General features: G+C 50.2%; 2 protein-coding genes across 2 annotated transcripts in view; one reads left to right on the forward strand and one right to left on the reverse strand.

The window, feature by feature from the left end:
* Nucleotides 1-26,113, reverse strand: part of Lrrn2 (leucine rich repeat neuronal 2) — a 59,535-nt gene that overhangs the window by 23,468 nt on the left and 9,954 nt on the right. The gene's annotated exons all lie outside the window — the stretch shown is intronic.
* Nucleotides 1-26,113, forward strand: part of LOC126504980 (uncharacterized) — a 50,748-nt gene that overhangs the window by 15,416 nt on the left and 9,219 nt on the right. Inside the window, exons 3-5 of the mRNA XM_050147605.1 lie at nucleotides 12,363-12,417; nucleotides 14,372-14,527; nucleotides 16,710-16,776. Coding sequence (XP_050003562.1) covers nucleotides 12,363-12,417; nucleotides 14,372-14,527; nucleotides 16,710-16,776 — 278 coding nt within the window. The remainder of the gene's footprint in view (nucleotides 1-12,362; nucleotides 12,418-14,371; nucleotides 14,528-16,709; nucleotides 16,777-26,113) is intronic.

Consider the following 26,113-nt stretch of genomic DNA (forward strand, 5'->3'; position numbering starts at 1 on the left):
GGGTAGGTGAGTGGGTAGATGGATGGATGGGTGGGTGAGTGGGTGGGTGGATGGATGGATGAGTGGGTAGGTGAGTGAGGGGAGGGGTGGGTGGGTGAGTGAGTGATATGATTGCTAATGTTGATTGTCAACTTGACAGGATCTAGGATCACTGAAGAGACAAGTATGGGTTCATTTCTATGAGGGATTATCTAGATTAGATTAATTGATGTGGGAAGACTGATTCTAAATATCGGTAGCACCATTTCATGGACTGGGGTACTGAACTTCATAAATAGGAGAAAGCTAATTGAACATCGCATTCATTTGGCTCTGCTTCCTGACTCTGAATACAGTGTAACCAGCTGCCTGAAGTTGCTGTTGCCATGACATCTCCACTATAATGGATTGTAGTTTTGAACTGTGAGCCAAAACAAGCCCTTCCTCCCTTAAACTGTTTGTGTCACAGTAACAAGAAAAGTTGCTTATATGAGTGATGGACAGATGGATGCGTAGATGTATGTATGGGTTGCCGGGTGGAGAGACAGATGTCTGGGTGAGCAGATGGATGAATACATGGGTGGATAGATAGGTGGATGGGTGAGTGGTAACTGCATGGATGGATGGTGAATGTATGCATGTGTATATGTATGCAAGTATGTACATGTGCTGGGTAGTTTTATGTCAACTTGACACAAGCTAAATCATCTGAGAGGAGGGAACCTCAATTAAGAAAATGCCTCCATAAGATCGGGTTGTAGGTATATCTGTAGGGCATTTTCTTAATTGGCGACTGATAAGGGAGGGCCCAGCCCATTGTGGGCGGTGCTACCCCTGGAGTGGTGGTCTTGGGTTTTGTAAGAAAGTAGACTGAGCAAGCAGCGAGGTGAAAGCCTGTAAGCAGCCCCTCCCTCTCTGTGGCCTCTGCATCTGCTCCTGCCTCCAGGCTCCTGCCTTGTTTAAGTTCCTGTCTGGCTTCCTTCAATTGTGGACTACAGTGTAGAAGTGTAAGGCAAATAAACCCTTTCCTCCCCAATTTGCTTTTGGTCATTTTTTTTTCAAAGCAATATAAACCCTCACAGTATGGATTACTGATAGAAATATGGATGGGTAGGTGGGTGAGTAGATGGTTGGATAGGTGAATATATGTACGCACACACACACATCCATATGTGTCTGTCTGTCTGTATGGATAGAAAATTGGCTTATTTCATTGTTGAGGTACTAGACAGCATGCAATGTGGGTCCCAACATCAGCTTCTAAGGCATCCTCTACTAAGTGACACCATGTGAAGCGGGGGTGCCCTCTCTACTTACAAGAAGCTCCCAAATGGCTCCTTCTCTGGTTTGGTGACATCCCTGACCAGTTGGTGACTTGCCATTTCACCGTGTGTGGTCATCTGTACTACCTGGCCAAAGTCTGCAGATCAAAGCATGGAGAGGAGGGTTGGAGGGAGAAGTGAGGAAGAAGTGGTCTGTGTGGGAAAAGACAGGCATCTCAGACACAGGAGAGACACAGGAAAGGCTGGGACCAAGCTGCTGGGACCCAATCACATCTCCCCAGGGACTTGGTGCCGCTATTTGGATCAGAAATAAATGATCTGAAAACACTTGGTAGGTACTTATTTTGCTTTTTGGCATTTTCCCTTTTTTATATGTGTGTTACTATTTTTCTTTAGTTTTTCACGAATGCTCCTTTAAAAAAAATAACCCAATAAACTCTGTTGTTTCCATTGAAGTTAAGAGAAAAGAGGGATGGAGAGCCACAGTTAAGGAGCTGGAGAGTGTGGGAGGAGAGGATGGAGAAGCGGGGCTAATGGCCAGGAACTGGGCGGACCTCCTTCCTGCAGAGATGAGTTGCAGCATAGCCAGGACCCAGGTGGGCCACTCTGATTCACAGCCCAGCCCAGGGTCCCAGCAACACTCACATACTTCCTTTGTGGGTGTCGGGGCTACCAAGACAGTGGCTGGCTTGACTGCTGAAGCCCTGGGAGAGAAGCAGCTCAGAGCTGGTCTCTGTTGACTGGAAGACTCTGAGTACAGTTAGCAAAGGAAAGAAGGAGCAACACAGGCTAGAAAGGAGCAGAAGGGCCTTGGGAGCTGGGCCTGTGGGGATAATTATTCATTTCCTTCCTTCAGGAGATTTCATGTCACATGGACTAAATAAAATACTACATAATTGCAAAAGAGGCCCCCGCTGTGCATTAGATATACTACACTGTCACTGTGTCTGTCTGCCACCCTTAGAGTGACAGATGGCGTATCAAAAGCCACTCTGACATTTCCGAATGTGATGTTTTGATAGAGGTGCCATTCAACAGGCCGAAACCTCAGGGAGGACCTGAATGTAAATGAGGAACATTTGCCTCCTTTGTCTCAGGACTTAAAGGTGAGAAAAGCTGACAACAAGGCTTTCTTCAGGATAGCTAAGGATGGAAAGAGGGCGTGGTCCCAGAGGCTAGATTGGAAAGAGGGCGTGGTCCCAGGGGCTAAGATTGGAAAGAGGGTGTGGTCACAGGGGCTAAGATTGGAAAGAGGGCGTGGTCCCAGAGGTTAAGATTGGAAAGAGGGCGTGGTCCCAAGGGCTAAGATTGGAAAGAGGGCGTGGTCATAGAGGCTAAGATTGGACAGAGCACCCTCTTGCCCTCCATGCCAGAGACAGCAGGTGGGCAGATGAGTGGAAACGGAAGTGGATGTTACCCCCAAAGAGCCTAAAGAAGAATGACAGAGGCCAGGACAATCTGAAATACAGGTGAAGCCAGGCCAGGTGAGGTGGCTTAGGTTTTTGCCATGGGTCACTTTGTAACTAAGAACAGTGACCTGAATTGTCCAATGCGGCAGCCTCACAAGTGGCCACTGAGTAGCTGTAGCTGTGTGTGTATGTACATGTAGGGTCCAAACGGAGCTGGGCTGTACACAAGACTACATACCTAACATGGGTACTTGAGATGGAACCTAGGTCTTCTTCAAGAATAGCAATTATATGTATGTATTGTGTGTGTGCGTGTGAGTGTGCATGTGTGTGTTTTAACTGACAAGCCATTGCTCGAGCCCCTGAAATAATATTTTTGTGTATAGGTTTGGTGATAATAATTTTCCCTCTTTCCTTTTACTTGTTTAATGTATTCATTCAAATAGCACCATTACGCTGTAGGCTGTATTCTTCTATTTCTACAGAAAACTGTGGATTAGAGATTTAGGTTCAAATCCTACCTCTACCACTTACTTAGGGACTATATTGGCTGGTTTTGTTTGTCAACCTGACACAAGCTAGAGCCATCAGAGTAAGGAGCCTCAGCTGAGGAAATGCCTCCATGAGATCCAGCTCTAAGGTATTTTCTCAATTAGTGATCAATGGTGGAGGACCCAGCCCACAGTGGGTGGTGCCATCCCTGGCCTGTTGGTCCTGTGTTCTATAAAAAGGTGGGTTGAGCAAGCCATGTTGAACAGGCCAGTAAGCACACCCCTCCATGGCCTCTGCATCAGCTCCTGCGTCTGGGATCCTGCCCTGTTGGAGTTCCTGTCCTGACTTCCTTCAGTGATGAACAGCAATACTGAAGTGTAAGTCTAATAAACCCTTTCCTCAGCCAGACAGTGGTGGTGCACACCTTTAATCCCAGTACTCGGGAGGCAGAGGCAAGCAGATCTCTGTGAGTTCGAGGCCAGCCTGGTCTACAAGAATTAGTTTCAGGACAGGTTCCAAAGATACAGAGTAAATCCTGTCTCGAAAAACAAAACAAAAACAAACAAACAAACAAACAAACAAAAAACCCTTTCCTTCGCAGCTTGCTTTTTGGACATGGTGTTTTGTTGCAGCAATAGAAACCCTGACTAAGACGGGGACTCTGATAAAGTTGAACTGTCAGAAAGAGCAGAAGAGCACAGAGTACAACTGGTTGAGTCAGGGGTTGGCAGTGGGGCCAGAGAGAGGGACCAGGTCAGAGCACAGGTGAAGGGACCACCTACACGGTGCTCTCACTATCATGGGTCTTACTGCAGATGCCTGGCATGACAGAGCTGGAAGAAGCCTGAAAGATCCTGCACCCAAGGCCCCAGGAAGGCAAGTAGAAAATCCTTTACTTTCCCCATGTCCCGATGGATACACGTTTAGCTCTGCAGAGCCTCGGTTGGAGTGTCCACCCCAAACCCGTTACGTTACATGGTCCTCTCTGCCTTGCAGGGTGGACTCATTGGGCCAGGACTACTTGTTCCCTTGCAGCTGGGCACTACCACCCCCACTTTTCAGATGAGGGACCTGAAGCTCTGGACTCAGGGTTATTCAGGGTGGTAGCGGGCCTAGATCTTCACCTCTCTGAGCAGAGTGGAACCCTCTACTCTGCTTCTTCTGCAAGCACCTGAAAAGCAGCAGCAGGCTGGGTAGCGTGAGTATCTTCCAGTCACCCACAACCTGGTGGATGCTCCAGAGCCAAGGCCCTACCTTCAAGCTTGAGGAGATCAGAGAAAATGATTTGTAGAAGGCCATGGAACAGATCAAGGACAAAGCCAGGACCAGAGCTCAGGATTCCTGTCCCAAACACGTCCTCGAGCCACAGGGACTGAGAAGGGTAGCTAAGTGGCTCCCTCTGCAATAAGAGACAGGAGCTGGGGGAAACAGTACATTCCCTCGCTGCTGCTGCTGCTGCTGCTGCTGCTGCTGCTGCTGCTGCTGCTGCTCAGGCCCCAGGGGACCACTAACGCCGAAGAACAGCTTCTGGGGGCTGGGACTTTGGGCTCCATATCTGGAGTCTATTAGGAAGGTTGAAGGGCAGGTGGGGGATTATTCTTCTCATCCCCAGACCCTGGCCTGGTTCTCAGCACACAGCTGTAGTAGAGAATGACTGCATAGCTGGATGGTTAAATAAATGACACCACTCCAATCAGACACGGGGCTAAGTGGGGGTGCGAAATAGTCAGGGCAGAAGAACACATGGGCCAGAAGATGTTTCTTCCATCTTTCCTGCAGCCTTGGATGTAGCAGGTGTTGTTGTGGGTGTGGACCACAAGCAAGCACTTTAAGAAATACATGGGGGGCGGGGGTAAGAGATTCTGCAAGCATTGACAAAAAGCAGCAAGAGTTCTGGGGTCCTGCAGGGTTCCAACCTTGACCGAGACCCTCTCTCTCCAGGCCTTGATTTGTTTATCAGGAAATAGAGATAGACTAACCAGACCAAGGTCACTACCTTACTGACCCCAACAGCTGGCAGATGTGAGCACTAAGCATTCTCTCAGCTGCTGTATCAAGGCAGGATGGTGGTAGGAGCAAGGCCAGGTAGAGACTCCCTGGCAAGAGGGAGGCCGACAGATGCTTCTGAAAGCCGGCCTCCTGAGACTGCACAGCCAGAGGTAACTGGCTGTGACAAGGATCAAGCCCATAGTCAATTCCATTCAATAAAACTTTGATTGCCTATGAGCCTTGTAAACATGCAGCTTCCCTGAGGGCCAGAGACTCTCGTCTTTCCCTCTTCCTGCTGCACCCACCCTGGGCACTGTGCCAGTCCTAAAAGGCCCCTCAGCCCCAGCTGCAGGATGGGCAGCTGAGGGTTAACTACCCACTGGCAGGTGAGGGCCTAGGCCTGGGGGTGGGGATGGGGACAGTGGGAGTCGGAGGCAGCCGGAATCACTTAGCCCTCATTAGTCCAAATTAAAATCAGTAGTGAGATGACAATTACAATTTGCAGTGGGCTAATTGTTTTTCCTCAGAAGCTGATCGTTTTGCAGATTGGGGAAATTAATTGTTTGAAATCCCAGGTGTACTGGCTTCGAACCCAGTGAAGGGAGGCAGGCCCAGCCTCCACCTGGACAGCACTCCCTGAGGCAGCCGGCAGCGGTGGTCTCACTTCTGACCTTACTGATCCCCATGCAGGGCCAGGGCTGGAGGGAGCTGTGGCCTGCATGACTGACCCCACCTGCCATAAGGCTAGAGGGCCCTGGGCCCTGGGAAGCCTCCTTGGGTTTTCCAGATGCTTTCTTTTCCCTTGGGGATTTATTGGCCACCATAATGCTCACACATTCAACAAGCCCAACAGCCCACTCTGTGCCAAGCACTAAGGGGGTCTTTGTTGCTGGTCTCATGGGGGTGACATGGGTCCTCACACTGCGTGTGACGAAGGTGGCAAGGGCTCAGAAGGCACTTTGTAGGCAAACAGCCCTCTAAAGACCTCCACTCTGAAACATGGTGACTCTGCTACCTCACACGGCAAAAGACTTCCAGGTTAGAGAGTGTCTATGGTTATCTGAGGAGGATGGCTCTAAGCAGGTGAACCCTCCAGAGAAGGGTCTTTCTCTAGCTGGGAGCAGGAAAGTTCCAGCATTTTGGGATCTGATCTATGTCTCACTGCTTCAGAGATGCAGGGAGCTGTGCAAAGGGCAGCTGAAAGCCTCTGGGGGCTAAGAATGGCCCTCGGCTGATAGCCAGCCTAGAAACAATGCTGGTTCTACACTAGGACCTAAATGTCACCAACCATACAAGTCGGGCATAGAGCAGATGCCCCCCGCCCCATGGTCTGCCTGACACCCTGATTTGGCCTTTAGTAGCCTAAATCTGAGAAAAGAGTCTGTCAGCACAGCTCGATCTGTGCCCTAGGGGCAGGACCAGGGGACTTGACGAGTGTGAGACTCGAAGCCACTGTGGCTGTGGTGACATGTCATGGCAGCAATAGAAACCCGAGCCAGGGTAACAGGGCAGTGACGTGGGACTCCTGTATTTCAGGCGGCCTCTTGGAAGAGACTTGTGGACCGAGACCGGAATGATGATGAGGAGAGAGGCGGGGCTCTTGCCTCCATCTTACAGCGTTAGCCCCAAACCTCTCCAGTCTGGGGCAGGGGAGAACCCACGATTGGCAGACAGAACAGCTGGCTGGGCAGAGGCTCTGGGGTGAAGGTATCCTGAGGGGAGTTCTCTCAGATGCAAGGCAGGAAATGAGGGCTGCTGGGAACAAGTAAGGAAAGTTCGGGGATGAAAACTGAGTATCTGAGAAGAGACCCATTTCTCCAGCCCTCCGCCCACCTGACACACACTGGCAGCCTCCCCTCCCCTGTCCTGGCCTGCCCCGGGTCACCTCCCTCCTCTTTGCCCCCCTTCCCCAGCTGGCCCCTACAGGTGCTCAGGTGTCTCCATGTGCCAAGGCACCAGGTGCCTACTGTTGCCTTCTCCAGCAGGGTGCTGGCACACTGCCAAGCGGCACATTGCAGGGGGAATTTTTCAAGCCGTCTTTAATTAGGGAGACAATAGGAGGCTGGAAAAGAGGGAAGAGAAAGGTGGTGGACAGTGTCAAGGTCTGTCAAAACAGTGGTGGTACACTGAAGACTTCACAGAAGCGGAAAGAGAGGGAGGGAAAGCCGGGCAGGCAGGAGACCCTCCTGCCTGCCCCGCCACTCACCCCTCCCGCTCCCTCTACCTAGGAGTGGGTGTGTGGGCACTGGAGACGAGCGAAGGGTTGGTGACAGATTTGGCTTTGTCTCATTCTGTTTGAAGTCTGGCAAGCTAATTGCCCCAGGTCTCAGTTTCCTCTTCTGTACAATTAGTGTAGTAATACCTACTTTTCAGGGTGGTTGTGAAGATTAAGGATGTCAAAAAGTGATCCGTGTGGAGCAGGGACTGGATAAGTGGTGGCTGTTTCCCACCATTGATGCGTAGGAGAGCCACACCCTCCAACCCCTAGACTGCAGTCCCTTGCTGAACAAAGCTGAGCTTGCTGGCATATGCACTCATGAACCTGAGGCAGGAGGATTAGCAATTCAGGGCCATCCTTGGCTACAAAGCAAGTTTAAGGTTAGCCTGGGCTACGTGAGACCTTGTCTCAAAAAGAGAAAACAACAAACGGAAGGCAGAGAGTATATCCAAGAACCACAGAGCCCGGCTAGCACGCAAACTCCACGTTCCTTCAGTCTACCCTGCTGCTCTGAGGGTGGGGTCCACAGACCTATGCAGGGGACCAGCCCCCAAGCAGGTGATTCAGATGTGAAGCTGGGTCCACCCTGCTGTCTCAAGGCGGCGGCGTCTGCCTTGGAAGCCACTGTCTCTTTTTCTGGACTCACACAGGCAAAGTCTTGAGAGAGCTTGGGGGCGGAGTCTTCCTCACTTCTACTCACACCTTAGGCTTATTCCTTGGGCAGCTCCCACCCCTAAGCAAGGCGAGCTGGTCCTCAGGTCAGAATTAATGCAGCAGAGACCTCAGCATCTGCCTCCTTTTGCTTTCTTGTTTTCCAGTGGAAGAAACGGTGGGCCAGGTCTGGGCCTACCCAGAAGCACATGCTCAGAACTCAGTGTCTGCCGCTCACAGGGAGGACGAAAGCACAAGGCTTCTCCACTGAATTCTAAATGTCAGGGATCCCCAGGCTTCTCTGGGTTCTGCTCCTCTGCTGTGAAGTAATGATAAACTGGCCTCTATGCTGGGACCCACCGGAGACTGTCCTAAATGTGTAGTGTGGATTCCTGCACCTAGCCCAAGGGCACTTTTACCCTCCTTTGTAACCAAGAGTGTAAGAGACAGGGCCATGCAGCTGAGGCTGGGATTGGAATCTGTGTCCTGAAACCCTCACGCCATACCTGGGCATTCTCTTTTTCCCCTCTTTCTCATTCCGAGTCGATGCTACCTTCTCTCTGCCAGGGACAGGGGCAGGTGGTATATAAGCTAAGCAAGACCCCGTGTCTGCCCTGAGGTAGCTTTCCAGCCAGCAGGGCGTGCAAGTAGATGTGGCTGATGGCAATGGCGTGTTGCATGGGCATCTGTAATCTAGGGTGCTGGCTCTGGGGTCTGTACCGTGGCCTCAGAGCCACCCATCTCTTAGCTTCTGTTATTTCTGTTTCCTTAGCACTGTCTCCTGCCTGCTGGCTCTCAGGATCTGCACGTGACAAATCACAGCCATTGGTAGGTACGCTACAACATTATTATTGAAAAATGAGAAAACACAGAAGAGCGTGGAGGTAATTTAAGCGAAGCTCCCTTCTGCTTCCCAGGGCTGACTGCTGTCACATTCTAGCATTGTCTCTTCAGCCTTCAGCTTTGTCCTACGGTGGCAAACAGTTTTTATCTCTATTCCTGGTCTGATGTCATCTTTTTTTCAGATCTTGTTTTCGATATAGTTTATCTTCCAGTTGCCTTTTTCTTTTTCTTTGAGACGGGTTTCTCTGTGCATTCCTGGCTTCCTTCGAACTTGCTCCGTAGACCAGGCTGGCCTCGAACTCAGAGATCTACCTGCCTCTTCCTCCAGAATACTGGGATTAAATGCATGCACCACCACTGCCCGGTTTCCAGTTGCTTTTGAAAATTATTATTATTTTATTTCATGTGTAGAGTGTTTTGCCTTCAGGCATGTTTGTGTACCACATGCACACAATGCCCTAAGAGGCCTGAAGAGGGAGTCAGAACTCGAGAAATGGAGATAGAGGTGGTTGTGAGCTGCCATGGAGGCGCTGGGAACCAAACCCAGATCCTGTGCTGTGGGCAGCAGAGGAAGGCCTGCGTGGATGAAGCCCTGAGCAAACGTGTGTTATTGACATGGGAAGCCTATACCAAGGACCCTAGTGCCTCTGCCTCATGGCAGTGGCAATGCCTTCGCCAGGTGGAGCTCAAAGGATGGCAAAGCCTTCCTAGGGGATCCTAGTACACATGTTGACAGTATGTGCAAAAAATGTCCAGTTGTAGCTTTCCCTGTCCCTGCACCATGACTATAGCCCGAACACTATTCCCCTACAGAGACCATTCCTCCTGAGATTCATAAACCTGCCTCCTCCATTCAGCTGTATGCTGTAACCCTGCCGCTCTACATACTAAACAGGCTAAGTTTCCAGGGTGCTGAGACCCAGCTTTTCCGTGTGTTTGTCTTTTCTTCACTCCTTCACTGCCCCAGCCAGGTCAATCCCTGGAGCCCTGCAAGAACTTGGCATCGCACAAAAGCCGTAAGTGCTCTTAACTGCTGAGCCATCTTCCCAGATCCTTCCTGTTGCTTTGGAAAAAAGAAGTAAATTTCTTGAAAATCCGCATGCTTACACATATTTATTCAATCTGCATGGGTGACTGACATTTTGGTAGGATTTGACATTGAAACAGCCGTTCCTGGCATTTCTGAAAGTACCGTTCTATCATCTGCTTGCTGCTATGGTAGCCATAGAGAAGTCTGCTGCATCCCAAAACCTATCTTTGGGTTTCTGGATGCTCACAGAATCTTGTTTTATCCTCAGTATTGTAAAACGTGAGACAGGGTCTTGACATGTTCCTTACAATAGTTCCTAAACTCCTGGATTCAAGCAAGCTTCCTATCTTAGCTTCCCAAATCCTGTCCTAACAACAGATCTATGTTGTTACATTTAGCTTTAGTGGGGCTTTCTCTCTCTTTCATTAATTGTGCCCATCACCAAGAAGACCCTTGCAATCTAAAAAGTAACATCATTATTTAAGGAAAAAGAACACCCACAGATTGTATAGATATGTATTTACAGTGCCAGCGACCAACCCTAGAGTCTCATGCATGCTAGGGAAAAATTCTACCACTGAACTACATCCCAGACCTTAGTGTGTTGGGAAAGTGTCTTGATATGTAGCCCAGGCTGATCCTCCTGTTTTGCCTGGAACTCTTGATCCTCCTATTTTGCTTCATGAATTGGAATTTCAGGTATGAGCCACTATATCCAGACAGAACATACTTTAAATTTCCAAGAGCTCATTCATTTTTTCTACAACTCCCCTTAAGGAGACTAAATTATTCAAAAGCCTACCAGCATGGTTAAAATGCAATAGGTAACAAATAGAATAAAATATATTCATGAATTGCAGCATTGTTGTCTAATCGCATCCAGGAATGCAGCAACAATGTGTGCAACAACATGGAACCTTGAACACATGTCAGTGCAAAAAGCCAAACATGGAAAAAATACATCCTAAATGATTCTACCGATGTGAAACGTCAGAGTAGGCTGTTTTATAGATACAGGAAGGAGTTAGCAGTCTCCAGGGCTGGGGGGGGGGGAGAGTGGCTATTAATATGCACAGGGTTCCTTGGGGGGGGAAATTATGAAAATATTTTAGAATTAGGGTTGATGACTTCATAGCTTTGTGAATCTCCAAAACCCCACCAATTTGTGTGCTGTGACAGTATGACTTTTAGGATGTGTGAACTAATCCCCAATTTTAAAAAGCATCCTGTGTTCTTATTTTATGGACATACTATCTCCTTGTCTCTTGGAGAATATCAACTACATTGGTCTGGTGTCCTAATGGGCCTCCCCTTTTCCTTCATCACCATGTTTGATTTTTTTTCACATTATTTTCTATTTATTTTACCTATCCCCCAATATTAGATGTTTTCTTTTAAAATTGCATAGTTCTTGATTAATGGTTTGCGTTCATGAGGGAGGACTGGAAAGACTGATTAACAGTTCCACATGCCCAAGCAGAGTGGTGACTAGGCAGGTGTCACTGTGCGAGGGCTCAGCACCCATGCTCCCAGCGCCCCCAGCATTCCTACAGCTGCTGGAGAAAGGGGGTAAAGGGCCCCTTGGCGTCACCTGCAGGCTTTGGTCAACCCTCCATCTCCACTCCCACATATACTCGTGCCCCAAGGGCTCACTTCTTGATCAGCCTATCTGGGAAACAAAGTTCTCTCCGGGTACTTGGGGGTCAGGTGGGGACAGCCACAGGATGAGATGAAGTTAGGAGGTGCCCTAGGGTGTCCCTATTCCATACCACACCTTCAGGACCATGGTGTCTGAGCCTCTGTGGCGGGAGTCTGCCCGGCCCTCCTCTCTGCCCTCCCTGCAGCCCTCTAAGAGCCCTTTTGTTCTCTGCCAAGTCAATGTACTCTCTTTAATTTCCATAATGGGATGGATGCTGCTTATTAGCTTTGCTTGCTTCTCTCTGCCCGTCGGTTACCTTCATTTCAGTGTGGCTTGGGAGGCAGCAGAGAGACTCTCGGATGTATTTAGTCTGTTATGCTAACCAGAATGCCCCCCCCCCCCCCCAGCTACTGCTGCAGCAGACTCTAGAATTTCAGGTTTAGGATGAAATGATGTGATTTGACACAATGCAGTCTATGTTGCTGACCTGTACGGGCTGAGACTGGTCCTCGGAGGGCACTGGGCAGCTGGGAGTCAGGTGACTATACCCTTGCTAGCCATTCATTACATTCCCAAGCCATACTTTACTGCATTTTATGGGGGGACGATGCGTCCTTCCTAATTCATAGACTCATGAAGGGCTGGGCTGTATCCCTTAAGAATGTCAAGGGTCCACTGTACCTCTGTCGCTATGGAAACTAGTTCCCCAGTGGCAATCATGTTTGCAACATCTGCAACGATGTGATGCACATGGACTGGAGCAGAACAGTCCCCAGAGAGAAAGCCACTCTCCCCTTAATGCTGGTCACATCCTTCATGATGTCTCCAGGGTCTCCGAGCCCGAGAGCCTTGCCTGGGGCTTGCCCTGGAGTGTCAGCTCAGTGGTAAAGGAGGGAGACAATGAGCCTGTTGGCCTGCTAAGGTCTAGAATTACTCAAGACTCCCTGGAACTCCTCTGAAACCTGCTTCTTAGGCCTTCTATTTCATGCTCACCTGGTCGGGGGTGGTTGGTACAGAGTTCCTAGGCTGTGTATGGGTGTTGTATAGTTCAAAAGTCATTTCTGTTTGGCTTTGAAATGCATCATGGGTTGCTTTTTTTTTCCTCCTAGCATACTTACTATGCAAATGAGTTAATATGTGTGAAGTGCTCAGAACAGCCTGGCTCATGGTAAGTGCTTTATAAGTGTTTGCTATTATTATTATTACTAAAATTGTATTTAGCTGGGGTCCATATGAAAACAAATTTGCATTCCTTGCCTCTCTGCAACTCTCTTAACAAAGAAAATGGATGCCACAGAGACCCAGAATCTGAGAAACCCTGGCTCTTTAAACTTCCTTACATAACAGGGAGAAGACACCACACGTGGTTTGTCCTGGGCTGACCCTTTACCAGGGACTAATGCTGCTGCCTGCAAGGGCGTCTGTGGCCTCTTCCCAGGGCATCCTCCTGGCCACCCTCTCTGGGCCTCCGCTTCTCCTCTTTAGTTTCCTGCCCTGCTCCTCCCAGATCTTCTCTCCCTCATCTATAAATGTGTCCCCCGTCTCCCCGCCCTCTCTACTGCCATCGCTGTCACTTGCTTTTCCACCCCTGGGTGAAGGACTCTTAGAGGCAGATCTTGTTCGTTTTTACAGTCAGAACACCCAGCACGGGGCTTGGCACGGAGTAGATACTTGAAATTTTGAGGTTTTTGGAGGAGGGGGGATTGAACGCCACTTTTTTTTTTTTTTTTCCTAGTACCTGGCCAGTGTCTTCTGCTTGTTTTCTCCTCTCTTTCTTACACACCTGTGCACACGCACACACTCCTACGCACACATACCTACACACACGCACACACACACACCCTCTATCTTCCCCCAGGAGCCTCTTAGGCTGCTCCTCTGCCTGGCTGGGTTGGGGAGGAGATGGTGCTTCCCACTGTTAGGAAAGCCCTTCTCACCCAGCTGCAGAGAAGGACTGGAATCAGTTCCACGGCGCAGTGTGTCAGCTCCGATACCTACACGCGAGGAGGACGCTTGTTCTGTGCAATTTCCATCTCATTTGTCTCTTCATTTGTAGATGGAATTGGCCAATTTCACCTGGAGTGTGCCTGGACTCTCTAGCAACCCACAGCCAGCAAATGAACAACTTTAGTCGCTGTCTAGAGAGGAACCGGCGGGAGCCGGCCCAGGGTCTCCCCAGCCGCTGAGGCTCCCCTGTACTCAGGCTTGAAGAATGACACCCCTACATGTGGACGCCATACTTGAATGTGGTCTCCACAAGGCTGAGCCAGGAGGAGCGGGGAACGGAGGTGGCAAGGATTTAGGGTTAGACCTGACTTCTCTAGGTGTCTCAGGAGAGGCCAAAGCACACGGTGGGTGCTTTGATACAGAGAGGTGGTTTGCCCCGTTGAACATAGGCAGCGCTGACATAATGCTGAGTGAAAGAAGTCATACGTACTCCATTCAGGTGGAGTTAGAAACAGGGAAGATGAATCTGTGCTGCCAGGCTCCAAACGGCAGTCCCCTCCTCCTGTTACAGAATGCATAGGAACGAGGGGGGTGCTGTGTGTTCTAGGCCTCTATCTGGGAGTGATGACTTGGAGACCCCGTACATCTCACATGTGAGTTAATCAAGTTGCACACAGAGAATACGCTTGTTCTTAATTCTACCTCAATGTAACATGGGGGGGGTTTCCCCAAGTGTTTTTTCAAACCTTATTGTGCTTATTAATCTCATGGGAGCTTATTTGAAGTACAGGTTTCTGAACCCCCAGTCTGAACTGCAAACGTATTATTAATTTTTTCATTATGTATTCATTGTACGGGGACTCTGCATTTTTAATGCTCCCTACCCTTAAGGATATTTGGAGCAGGTAGTCCACAGGGCAGATGAGATCGCAGAGAAGCTTCGACAACTGTCTAGACAAAGGGTCCTAATGGTTCAAGTACTATTTTTCCAGGAGCCACACAGGTGGCTAGGTGGTGACGGGCTCTCAGATGCCCTTGACTGGGAAGGTCAGAGGTTGGCCAGGCTGTGGCGTAAAGGAAGGGCTGTCAGAACTGCAGGTGGCACAGTTGAGTCAGCTTGGATCAGGACAGGAAGTGAAGTCAAGGGGAGAAAAATTCCCCTAAACTAGGAGCATTCTCCAGCACTCCTGGGACTGGTCCCTGCCCCTAGCTGGACAACCTCATCAAGTGGTCAGCTGCCCAGGGAGTATGGTCCCCAGCAGAGGGATGGCCTAAGATCTCAGGGTCTGCAGAGTGGCTCACATCAGTCTGGCATTCTTCACAGGCATCTGCTGTGGTAAAAAAGAAACCAGATCCCGAAGAGGTGTGACTGGAGACGTTGCCCTGGGGAGGATGCAGACAATGTGGCATTTCCAAAGGCAGATGCCAGGGTAGGCCGGGTGTCTGCAAACATGCAAATGATGTCTTCTGAGCTGCCCTTGACTTGATGATCTAAGAGGGCTTTGACAAGAGGGAATGGAGCCACCCACAGGACATGGGACCAGTTTACATCCGTGTCGGCCCTTTTCAAGACCATCACCACTGAGTAATGCTTTGACTTGGTTTACACATGACGACACCAAGACAGATTCACCAACCTGTCCAAAGCCGTGGACACACACAGTGGTGGACCAGAATCAGTCCACCATCCTTGCCGCCCTCCTCAGCTTGTGATAGTTAGTACATTTAGGGATCTAGAAACGACTCTCTAGTGTATTTTCCCAAGTACTCTGTGTGAGGCAGCTGCTGAGTTCTACTCTGTGGAGGAAAGCTGATCTGCGGTCAAAAGGATGACGAACCCAGGCTGAGTGGTTCGTTGGTCAGTGGCTGGGACCTGGAACTTAGGTAGAAGCTGAGCACTTCCAAGTCTATTGCAGTCTTTTATCATCGGGGCTGGCCCTTCTAAAGATACAGCTTATTTTATGAGGATCAGAAACTGACTTTTCTGGGCCTCTTTCTGTTCTCAGAACGACTCAGGGAACTGGGCTGAGAGAAAGGCCTTGATGGGGAAATAGAGGCCCAAAGTACTTTGGTGAGGCTCATGGCTACATAGGATTACCCAGGACCCCAGGCCAGAAGGGAAGCACGGATCCACATTTTCCCACTGCTTTCTTTCCACAGCCTTTGCAACGTCCCCGCAGCCTTAGGTTTTCTGCCCCAGGCACTCTCCTGTGTCCGTCATTTGAACCACAGATGCCAAAGGTACAGCGGAGGCACCGGCCAGCACTGACTGAGGAGAGGTGGCAGTGCACACATCTCGGCTCATGGACGTGGGGGCGTGCCAGCAGGGGCACAGGCAGGGGCAGAGGGTGTCACCTGACCACAGCCGTGATAACTCTCACTCCTGGTTAACCCGGCTAGCAGGGGACCCTCGAACAACACGGGAGGCCCACTGAGAAGCAGCTGGTTTTGGAGTATCCTGCCATAGCCGCCCTCATTCTGTGTGCCTACAAAGAAAGGCAGCTACCACCGGCCCTGCAGGCTGCTTGGGCCTGCGTGTGGCTATTATTCACTTGCTCCTTCGCAGCGAACATTCTGAGCCAGATCTGGTTTCTCCTGGCTTTCCACTGGGAAACACACCCTGCCTTCTCCCACTCAGTGCTGATTAGACAGGCAATTGGGGGCTCTCCAGCCAACACAGCACAGTTCAGCACGGGTGGACACTCTGCTGGCTTCATCCTACGAGCCCTTTGCTATGTCTGCTTGCGCTGTCCATTCTTTGCACCCTGCCTTCTATCACCTTCCCATGGAAAGGCAGGACACAGCCCCCACAGGCTAGCATTCATCTTCCCAGCCTGACCCCTGGGGAGGCTATTAAGCTGCTGTTGCCAGATCTAGGAGGAGAGGAAAAAAAAAAAACAGTGCTCAGGGGAGCCGTGGAGGGCAGAGGGACTCGGAATCGGAGCCATCCATAAGTCAGGCCAAGGAGAAATAATGGAAGCTTTCTAGGTAGAGAAAGTCCCTGAACAGCAAGGCCGGGGGCAATGGGCTGAACAACGGAAGGGGCCAGGCTCTGCAGGAGGGTTAGGTCACTGCTGCCTCATCTTGGTTAAAGCATTGGAAAGTGTCCCCTCCTAGGCCACTGTGGAAGAAAATCGGGAAACTGGAAGAACTGCTCTATCGCAGATGTGTGATTTTAGCTCATCCAGTACCTCAGCCTGGTCCCTTCTCCACTCTGGCTGTTGCCCAGGCAGTCAGCACAGCCCGCGGGAACAAAATGCACTGCTGCGTACCGTCTGCACCATGGACGTGGGCAGGTGTGGTCTGTCCCGTCCTCTGAGCCACTTCTGCCAGCCTGCCCGTCCCACCTGCCTTCCCTCTGTGTACAGGGAAAGGACTCTTAGGATCAGCCTCAGCGCTTCCCCGCTCAGGAAACCCAGTCACTTCCTTTCCTTCTTCTGCCTTAGTCCCTTGGTCTGTCACTCCCAGGTACAGGTCCCTCCTGCTTAAGCCTCAGTGAGTTGGTTTTGGACTTTATGGTTCTTCCATATCCATCCTCATCTCCCCAGCTTTCACCTCTGGGAAGTCCTGGGGTCAGTCAGCAGACTGAAAACCTTGACTCCTGACTCCTTAGTTCCATGCATCCTTGGACTCACCTCTGCCCGTCTGCATCCTTCTCTTTATAGGCTCTCTTTACATCTTCTTGTAAACTCTGTACCACCTAAGTTAGACCAGTGACCATTTTTTTTTTTTGCACCAAGTTTTTCTTCCCATTGGTTCCCTCAAGCACCAACCTTCTAATTGTGTTCTTAGAACCAATCCTAAATCAGATATGTTACCCCTCTGCTCTTGGGGTGGCCCCACTTCCTAACAGTCCATTCTATGTCCCCAGTTACCATCCTAACTGTTTTAGTCAGCTTTCCACTAATGTAACAAATACACAGGATACATCAACTTACAAAGGGCAAAGGTTCATTGAACTCACTTTGGGAGGCTTCTGTCATGATTGATTGGTGCTATTGCTTTGGACCGTTGGAAAGGAAGCCTGTCATGGTGTGGAACATGTGGTTCACTTCTTGCCAGGGATGGGAGAAGAGGAAGACATGGCTCCTACAATCCCTTTTGAGGACACGTCCCCAGTGACCTAAACCTCCCAACAGAACCACTCTGGAGAATACACTTCGAACACACCACCCTTTGGGAATCCCTACTGAAGTCAGTATACAATCTCTTCTGTGCTTCCGATGGTAGCGTGCTCATAAGTTCCGGGGGCTGAGGGCACAGTTACTATGAACTCTCATTTACTCTCAGCAGACTGTATTTGCTTTCCTAACGCCCCCCCCCCCCGGGAGGGGGAGTTTGTGTGTCTATGGGGAATCATTGCTGAGAAGTCTGGGACCTGCTCTTTAATGCCCAGCATGAACCCAACCAGACAGGAGCGCCCTCCAGGAAAAGGGTCAACATGGACTCCACATATAACCTTGGTGCTGGAGCGTGTCTGACGAGGTGGATCTGATTATGCAGAAGCACTTCAAGGGGGAGTTCTTCCTTGAGGTAGAGCCCAGTTGTACCTGTGGTCCTTGGTGAGGCCTCGGTTGGCCCAAACCTCAGGTTCTCTTCAAGGCCATGTGCATATTTCCACATGTTCTCTATAGTGGGGACCCAGTGTATTGTTAGTGTGTCCCTATGGGCAGGGGTTGGTTCTTGTCTTAGTTAGGGTTTATACTGATGTGAAGGGACACCATGACCATGACAGATTTTATAAAGAAAACATTTAATTGTGGTGGCTCACAGTTCAGAGGTTCAGTCCATTATTGTCATGGAGAGGAACATGGCAGCCTGCAGGCAGACATGGTTCCAGCTACATCTTGATCAGAAGGCAAAAGGAAGTAGACTGAGTATCTCACTGAGAGAAGCTTGAGCATATACAAGACCTCAAAGACCACCTCCATGGTGACACACTTACTCCAACAAGGCCACACCTACTCCAACAAAGCCACAACTCCCAATAATGCCACTCCCTGTGGGAGCCATTTTCTTTCAAACCACCGCAGTTCTCATTACCCTACCTCTACAGAGAGGGTGGCAGGAGGAGCTCAACAAGACATCTCTGGGCATTGTGCCCAGGACAAGGCTGGTCCAGCTTGTGGTTCCTTTATCTCACTTAGTGCTCCACACCTCAGGTTGGGAACTAAGAGCTCCACAAATCTTCCTTAGCTAAACCTCCTGAGGTCCTGCGGAGTGGTCATGACTTGTCACCCCTTTCATGAGCAGAAACACCCAGGCAGACTTTGCAGCATAGGCAGGGCATGTTCAGGACCCAACAGGCAGTTTTTATAGGCTGCTCCTGCCCAGCCTGACCCAGGATCTGACAGCCTGACCCAGCCCTTTCTGGGAAGGCCATGGTGGCAAAAAGCAGGGGCCACAGCAATTGCTCAGCATTTTGATTAACCGAGCAGCCTGCAGATGAGATACAGACAATTATGCAAATATGGGAATTACAAGACAGCCAATAGCTTCGGGCATCTGAGGGGATACAATGGCAGACCTGTCTGCAGTCAATATTTACCACTCCAATTCCGTTTTCCTCTCTTTCCAAGCAAAGAGAAAGTGCAGATATCAGACACGATACTGAGCCTATCAAGTCTTGTCCTGCAAATGGTGGCACTCAGGACAAGCTGGACATGGTTCCCGCCCACAAAAACACAGCTGCAGCTTACTGGCAAGCATTTCCTGAGAACCTACTATGTGCAGAATGACTTTCTGGATGCTAGGGTAAAAGCATAGCATCCTCACACAGCAGAGCTCAGCACAATAAACATCATTAGTTTTCTCTCATTTAACATTTATTAAATGCTGCTTGTTAGTCATGGGACCCCAGACGAGTTAGTTTCCTCACTTGTAAAACAAGAGTGAGACAATTATCTCCTAGTGAGTGGCTGAATGGTTCAGCAAACTGTAGTGTGCCCATCCCTATCTCGGAATACTACTCGGCAACGGATGATTGATGTGGACCATGACTTGATGGATCTAAGTGCAGGAGAAAAACCAAACCTAACAGTGAAAGATTCCAGCCTGCCAGATTCATCTTATGGAACATCTGGGCATTCTATAACTGTAGTGCCAGAGAACAGAACATCTGGATACAGTATAACCGTAGTGACAGAACAGATTGGTGGGTATGCATTGTCGTAAAGGGGCAGCAGAGCAGACTCCTTTGACTCTAGTTAATTACCTAATACTATTTAGTAACTTGAGATAGTGTCTCATTATGTAGCTCAGGCTAGCCTGGAATTCTTTATGTAGCCTAGGCTAGCTTTGAACCTTCAGTCCTCCTGCCTCAACCTTCTAACTGTTGGGATTACAGACATGTTCACCATGCCTAGTTTCTATTTAGTATCTTGATTTTGGTTGTACTTACACAAAGCTACACACACACACACACACACACACACACACACACACACATGAACATGAAATGTGCATAAGGGCTATGGGTCATACCAAGTCAGTTGTCTGATTTTCTTCCCTCCCTCCTTCTCTCTCTCCCTCTTACCCTCTCACCCTCCCTCCCTCCCTCCCTCCCTCCCTCCCTCCCTTCCTTCCTTCCTTCCTTCCTTCCTCCCATCCTCCAAGACAGGGTCTCACTACACACTAGCCTTGAACTCAGAGATCTGCCTGTCTCCCAAGTGCTGAGGTTAAAGGCGTGCGTCTCCACACCCGGCTTGGTTTCCTGGTTTTAACATTGCAGTGTAGTTAGGCAGGATGTTAACTCTAGGGAAGGCTGGATGAAGGCTCCTTAGGACTTCCCTGCCCATTTCTTTGTACCTCCAGTGGATCTATACTTGGTTTAAAATAAAAAGCTGTTCTAAAATTCAGTGCATTCAGCCCAAAACAAGTGTTCAATACGTGTTATTTTATTGCTACCACGGCGTGCCAGCGTGAGAGTACCCCTGTGGATAACTCAGGCTGTTTTTGAGGCGCGTCCAACCCAGCAGAAGAGAAAGACCAGTGGAGAAGGGCATTTCATAGACTCTGCAGAGTGTGCACAGCATGTGGGAGGAATTTCCTGGAAAGCACTGTGTGTGCTGATGTGAAGAGGAGCCATCCAGGGGAGGAGGCTGTGAAGGTCCCCAGGGTCAGAGGTATGGAACAGCAGGGGTGGCTGTGGACCCAGGGCAGCTGGCTCTACTAGAGCATATGGAAAGCAGTGAAAGGCTGAGGAGAGGCCGGCAGAAGTCATGCCAGGGAGCGCATGGCTCTTGTTCCTCAGGAGAGGGTACGAGGAGCCACTGTCTTCCACCAGCTGCCGTGTCTGCCTTCTTCACAATGGTTCTCTGGGTATTTCTGCTTCTGGGTGGGGCATTCCGTCCCTAGTGTGGAGTAAAGGAAGATCTCTGCAAAAAGTGAGAGGCCCAACTGGCTCTCCTCAGCTGCAGGTTGTACCCCCGGTCCTGTCCTCTACCTGCTGAGGGTCTGGTTTTGTGTGACTCCTCCATCCCTTGTGATCATCTTGAGTCTGCAACCGTCTCCCCCTCCCCACAGGCATGGCCATGCATGGAACATCAGGAGAAGCATTGGAGTGATGGCCCAAGCACCAGACCCAAATTAACTCTCTTGTTCCTCAGCCGCGTGCCTGCAGGCGACCCATCGAACCCCTGCTCTGTGGCTTCCTCCGCCGTGCAGCAGCAAACATCACACATGCGCCAGCTTTCTCACAGGTGACACCGAGGACAATGAATGCAGTTGAGCGTCACAATGCTTGTGAAGTCCTGTAGTTTGCAATGACAGCGCCAAATGTCAGGTGCGAAAGGGTACTACTCCTGAAAGAACGGCCAGTGAGGAGGGGCCTGCACTAGAGACTTTGGATCTCCTGGGCTGGATCTGCAGCTAGTGGGATAGAGGAGAAGAGAGAAGGGACACCCAGAGGCCACTGACAAGGTGTGGGCGTCTGGTCTACCAAGGCCACACTCAGAGTCCGACTTCCCTTCAGCTTAAACATCTTTTAAAGATTGATTCATTTTTATTATTTTTATGTGTATTATGCTGTGCTTGCATTTATGTATGTACACTACACGTGTGCCTAGTGTCTGTTGAGGTCAGAAGGGACTCAAGTTCCCTTGCACTAGTTACAGTTATGAACGACCATGTGGGTGTAAGGAGTTGAACCTGAGCCCTCTGCAAGAGCAGCCAGCGCTCTCAACTGCTGACCCAGCTCTCCAACCTCTTCTTCTGCTTTTGGCTTTGAGATTCTTTTATTGCTTAAAATTCTTAATGAATTCACTACTTAATAATTTTATTCATTTTTTGGCTCCCTCTGCCCTTTTGTTTTGTTTTATTTGAGACAGAATCTCACTATGTAGCCCAGACTGGCCTCAAACTCATGTTCTTCCTGTTTCTATCTCTGGAGTACTGGTGTTACAGGTATAAAGTTACCCTACCCAGTCCTCCTTTGAGCTTTTCCCCGAAAGATCTTCCTCTATAGGGAGATGGGACCTGGTCCCACCCTGGGCTTGAGGTGGTGAAGGAAGAATGGCTAACGAGTCCTACCTAGTCTATGACTTATAGAGCAAGCATGAGCTGGTAACATTCGCAAAATCAGGCCACACGGTGGAGGCAGGGGTGGAAAGGGCATGGGGAGTTAGGAAAAGCAGGACTCTGGCTTAGCTATGACAACTTCAAAGTTTCCTGGCATATCCATCTTAATCACCTCCGCGGTGGCTACGAGGACACAGCACTAAACTGAAAAGACACAGATTAGAGATCTGGATGTCACCTGCATGTGGATGATAAGGGGAGCCATTCTTGGGAAGCTGTGACCTGGAGACGGGATCCCTGGGGAGAAAACAGTACTGCCACCAGGGACAGCTTCCCAGGACCGCTAACATTTAAAGACTGAGAGGAGGAGGAGGAGTGAGCAAAAAATGACATTGGAGTATCCAAAAATCCAGGACTATATGGGGTCGGAGAAGCCCAGAAAAGCGGGAGTGCCAAAAGTGAGGGAAACGCATCTACAAATGGAGCTTGTTCCCCAGCTTGAGCAGAGTGGAGAGAGGCTTCCCAGGGCTGGAGGAGGAAGCCGTACCCGAGTGGGGCTGAGGAAGGTGTGGGCGGTGTGAAGTAGAGCACACTAGTGGAGCCAAATCTCTCAAGACACTTGGCTTGAGAGGATGAAGGGTGTGGGCCGCAACTGGGCTTAAGGAAGGATTGTGTCGTTGGTTTCTTTTTCTGAAGCCAGGAGAAACTACTGGAGGGCTGAGGGTAGGCTATAGAACCCATGGGGAGCACTGGTCAGCTGTGGTGCCTTGTGGCCTGGGCTGAAACAACTGGAGGAGCAGAGGATGAGAGGCAGTCAGTGTGCCTGAGGGTTTGGTAGGGACACGTTAGGAAGTTCTGCCTGAAGACAGCTATTTCTCTGTGTGGTGGGAGGTGAGGTCCTCGGCTGAGATCACTGATGGAGGCAGAGGTTTGGGGAGGAGGGTGTGAAATAGTCATCGGAGAGTTAGGATGGAGAGCCAGGGGGATGTGATAGGAATACCAGGCACTTTTGAAGAACAAGTTGGATTGATGATGGTGAGCTTGTAGATGTGCCCATCTGCCTTTGCTCTGTGAGTGTGTGTGTGTGTGTGTGTGTGTGTGTGTGTGTGAGCTTGGCCTCAGCCAAAAGCTAGAGCAATTAATCTAAACCTGGGGCTTTGGGGCAGTAAAAAGACCGAGAGTCTAGACAGCTTTGGGTATTGGCAGAAGGATCCTTAACACAGACCATAGAATCTGTCTGGAGTCAGAGGGAAAGAAAAGGGTTCAATAGACCCAAGATCCCAAAGTTCAGGAATGGTGCTGTGGGGTTGCTTGGCTAAGCAGGTTGGGAGACCAGGAGGTGGCCACCAGAGGGCAGGGTGACCCTCTAGGTGACTGGCAGGCGATGGCTAACTCCAGAGCAAGATCTGATGGGGAGGAGCCACCGAAGGGCTGCTGGGCCCCAGGAAGGATGCACTGTCCATAGAGACACCGGTCTTACTATGCGACAGACATGCTTGAGAAGAGAAGGGTGCGTATGTAGGGGAGGGTGATTGTACAGAGGGGACAATACCAGGGAAAGCGGGAGTAAGGGGGAGGGGAAATACGGGTGGATGCCAAGGGCTTTACCTAACAGGCCAGGGGCTGGCAAAGGGGTAAGGAAGTCAGGGTGACTATGAGACTTAGAGAAATGGCCTCCTTTCACATCTGGGAACTAGATCAGGACAACCAAGAAAACCAGGAAATTGGAAAGCAGGTAACAGGCACAGCACAAGGACAGAATTAGGAGCTTTATGTCCAGTTCCCACAGCGCTAAACACGTGGCGTGACCTCAGGCAAGTCATTTCCCTTCCACGCAGCTTAACTTTCTCATAAATAAAAGTAGGTGTGGGGAACCGGCTGAGGTCTGGCTTCCAGGCCAGGTTAGGAGCGACAGTATGGTGTGTTCAGGTAGTAATCCCTGGAACCCCTAAGTCATTGTCACCTGGATATGAGCCACAGTGGGAACCTGAGTGGCAAGAACACCACTAGCTAGCCAGTCCCCGGGGTCCCAGCGTCACTGACAGTACACCTGAGTCCAGTGTGCCTTTCAGAGGTGGCTGTGGGGGGGGCTCAGGAAGACACGTGGTGCTGGCAGGGAGGAAGCAAGTGTCCTAGCTCCCCTTGCTGTCCTCTCTCTGTCCCTGCACTGGTCAAAGGAGCATGTGCTCTACTGAGCAGGAGAGAACAGGTACCTCCTGCTCCTCTTTTAGCTGGTGGCCGCAGTGGTCCTTGCTGGTCCCTTAGTACCTCAGAAGCTCTTGACAGTGGAGGAGTACTGAGCACTCATCAGTTTCCTAACCCTAAGCCGTTCTCCTCCCCAGTTTGCTCTGAAAATACTCTGCAGAGTTTGGCACTATCTCCTGGCACCACTCAGAGCCAGACAGTCATACAAGGACCACTTACAGGGTACCAGAATTCTGAGAGATGCTATGCACTCAGAGAATGCTCAGGTCAGCTGGTCCCACCCTAACCACAACACACCAAGAAAAGCTCAGGGTCTGCTGGATGCTTATGCTCAGTAGTAGATGCTCAATAAACATTTACTGAGTAAATGAAGGCATTTCAAATATTTAAAGAAGAAAACCTCACCACGTCCATCCTTTGCTATTGATTGCATGGCTCCTGTTTATTTGGGTAGATAATTAAAAGTCTGTTAAAAACATTCTCTGATATTTATTGCGGCCAACCACGGACCAAGCATTTTACAAATATGAAGTGATTTTATCTCACAATCCCGTGAGCTGGGGATGTCAATCCCATTTTAGAAATAAGCAAACTGAAGCTTAAAGAAAAGTCAAGAGCCTGACTAAGGCCGTAGAGGCGGCAAGTAAGCAGTGGGCCCTGGATTCTAACCTAGATTGGGAGCTACTTTTAAAGGTGAAGCCGGGATCAGCACACTAGCCACCTTCCATGACTTCAGAGTGACAGGAACGAAGGGGAAGACAGAGCTGCGTGAAGGAAGAAGGCAGCGGAGGCTCCACAGCCTCTCCCCATGGCCTTGTCCAGGGGGCTTCGCCCAAGCAGAGCAGAGAAAGGTCAGGCTCCTGTTGCTCTCACCCTCTTTAATGGCTGGGCCAGTTCGCCCCTCCCTACAGCGTCCTGCATTTCATTAAGTACTATACCCCCTAGTTCTTTGAATGTCCCAGAGGCCTAGAAACAGCAAGGACCTAAGGGACTGTGGACACTGTCCTTGCTCTTGTCCCCATGAAGCCTACTGAGTCCTGGCTCCAGAAGGGACCCCTTGTTCCAGAGCCCCGAGTAGGCAAGAGAGTGCTGGAAGGCAGGCCTTGTCTGACCTGTCACAGCAGAACACCTGCTCAAGCTGCCTGGTAGGTGAGCAGCTGTGGTCCACATCTGCCTTTCCATCTGTCTCCTTTACAGGGCTGTGGAGACAGTTGATGCTCTTCAGAGGGGAGGCCTTAGGCCTGAGGCAGCTCCCTAACTTGGACTATTACTCTTCAGGGACTAGAAGGGGTAGGGAAGGAAGGCTTGCGACTGGGTCAACACTAGGAGCCCCTCCCTATGGCCAAGTCACCTCACTGACTCTAGCTCCTCCTCCTGGCTTCTCAAGCTCTGCCTGCCAAGTTCTGCAAATTACCACACATGCCAATAAGTCATTAGAAACCAGAACAGCAATTGTGGGGTTGCCATGGAGACCAACACCAGGAACTGGCAGCCCCGGGGGCTGGCCAATGGCTCAGGTGTATTAGGGGAGAGCTGGGAAGGCTGACTGCCTGACAGAGGCTGATAAGGTGCTACTGAGGCGCTGCCTGTTCTGCCTCCTTTCCTCCCTTCCCAGTCCCAAGGCCTGTGCGTTGTTCACCTGCAGCTTGCTAGGGTGATGAATCCTACACAGGCTGGGGTGGGAGGCAGGTGCAGAGGAGGTGATTGTGATCGTGCCAAGCTAGCAACTAGCCCCGGGGCAAGGAACATTGTAGCTCTAAGCAGCTGGGTTTGGTTACCTACGTTTTGAGGAAACTAAGGGCCCAGTGAAGGTCTAAAGGTAGGGCAGAACCCAAGCACTTAGCATAGCACTTTTTGTAGATAAGTACACACACACACACACACACACACACACACACACACACACACACA

Source organism: Alexandromys fortis, unplaced genomic scaffold (assembly GCF_014885135.2).
Source record: "Alexandromys fortis isolate MF-2015 unplaced genomic scaffold, M_Fortis_MF-2015_v1.1 scaffold_58, whole genome shotgun sequence".
Lineage (NCBI taxonomy): Eukaryota > Metazoa > Chordata > Mammalia > Rodentia > Cricetidae > Alexandromys > Alexandromys fortis.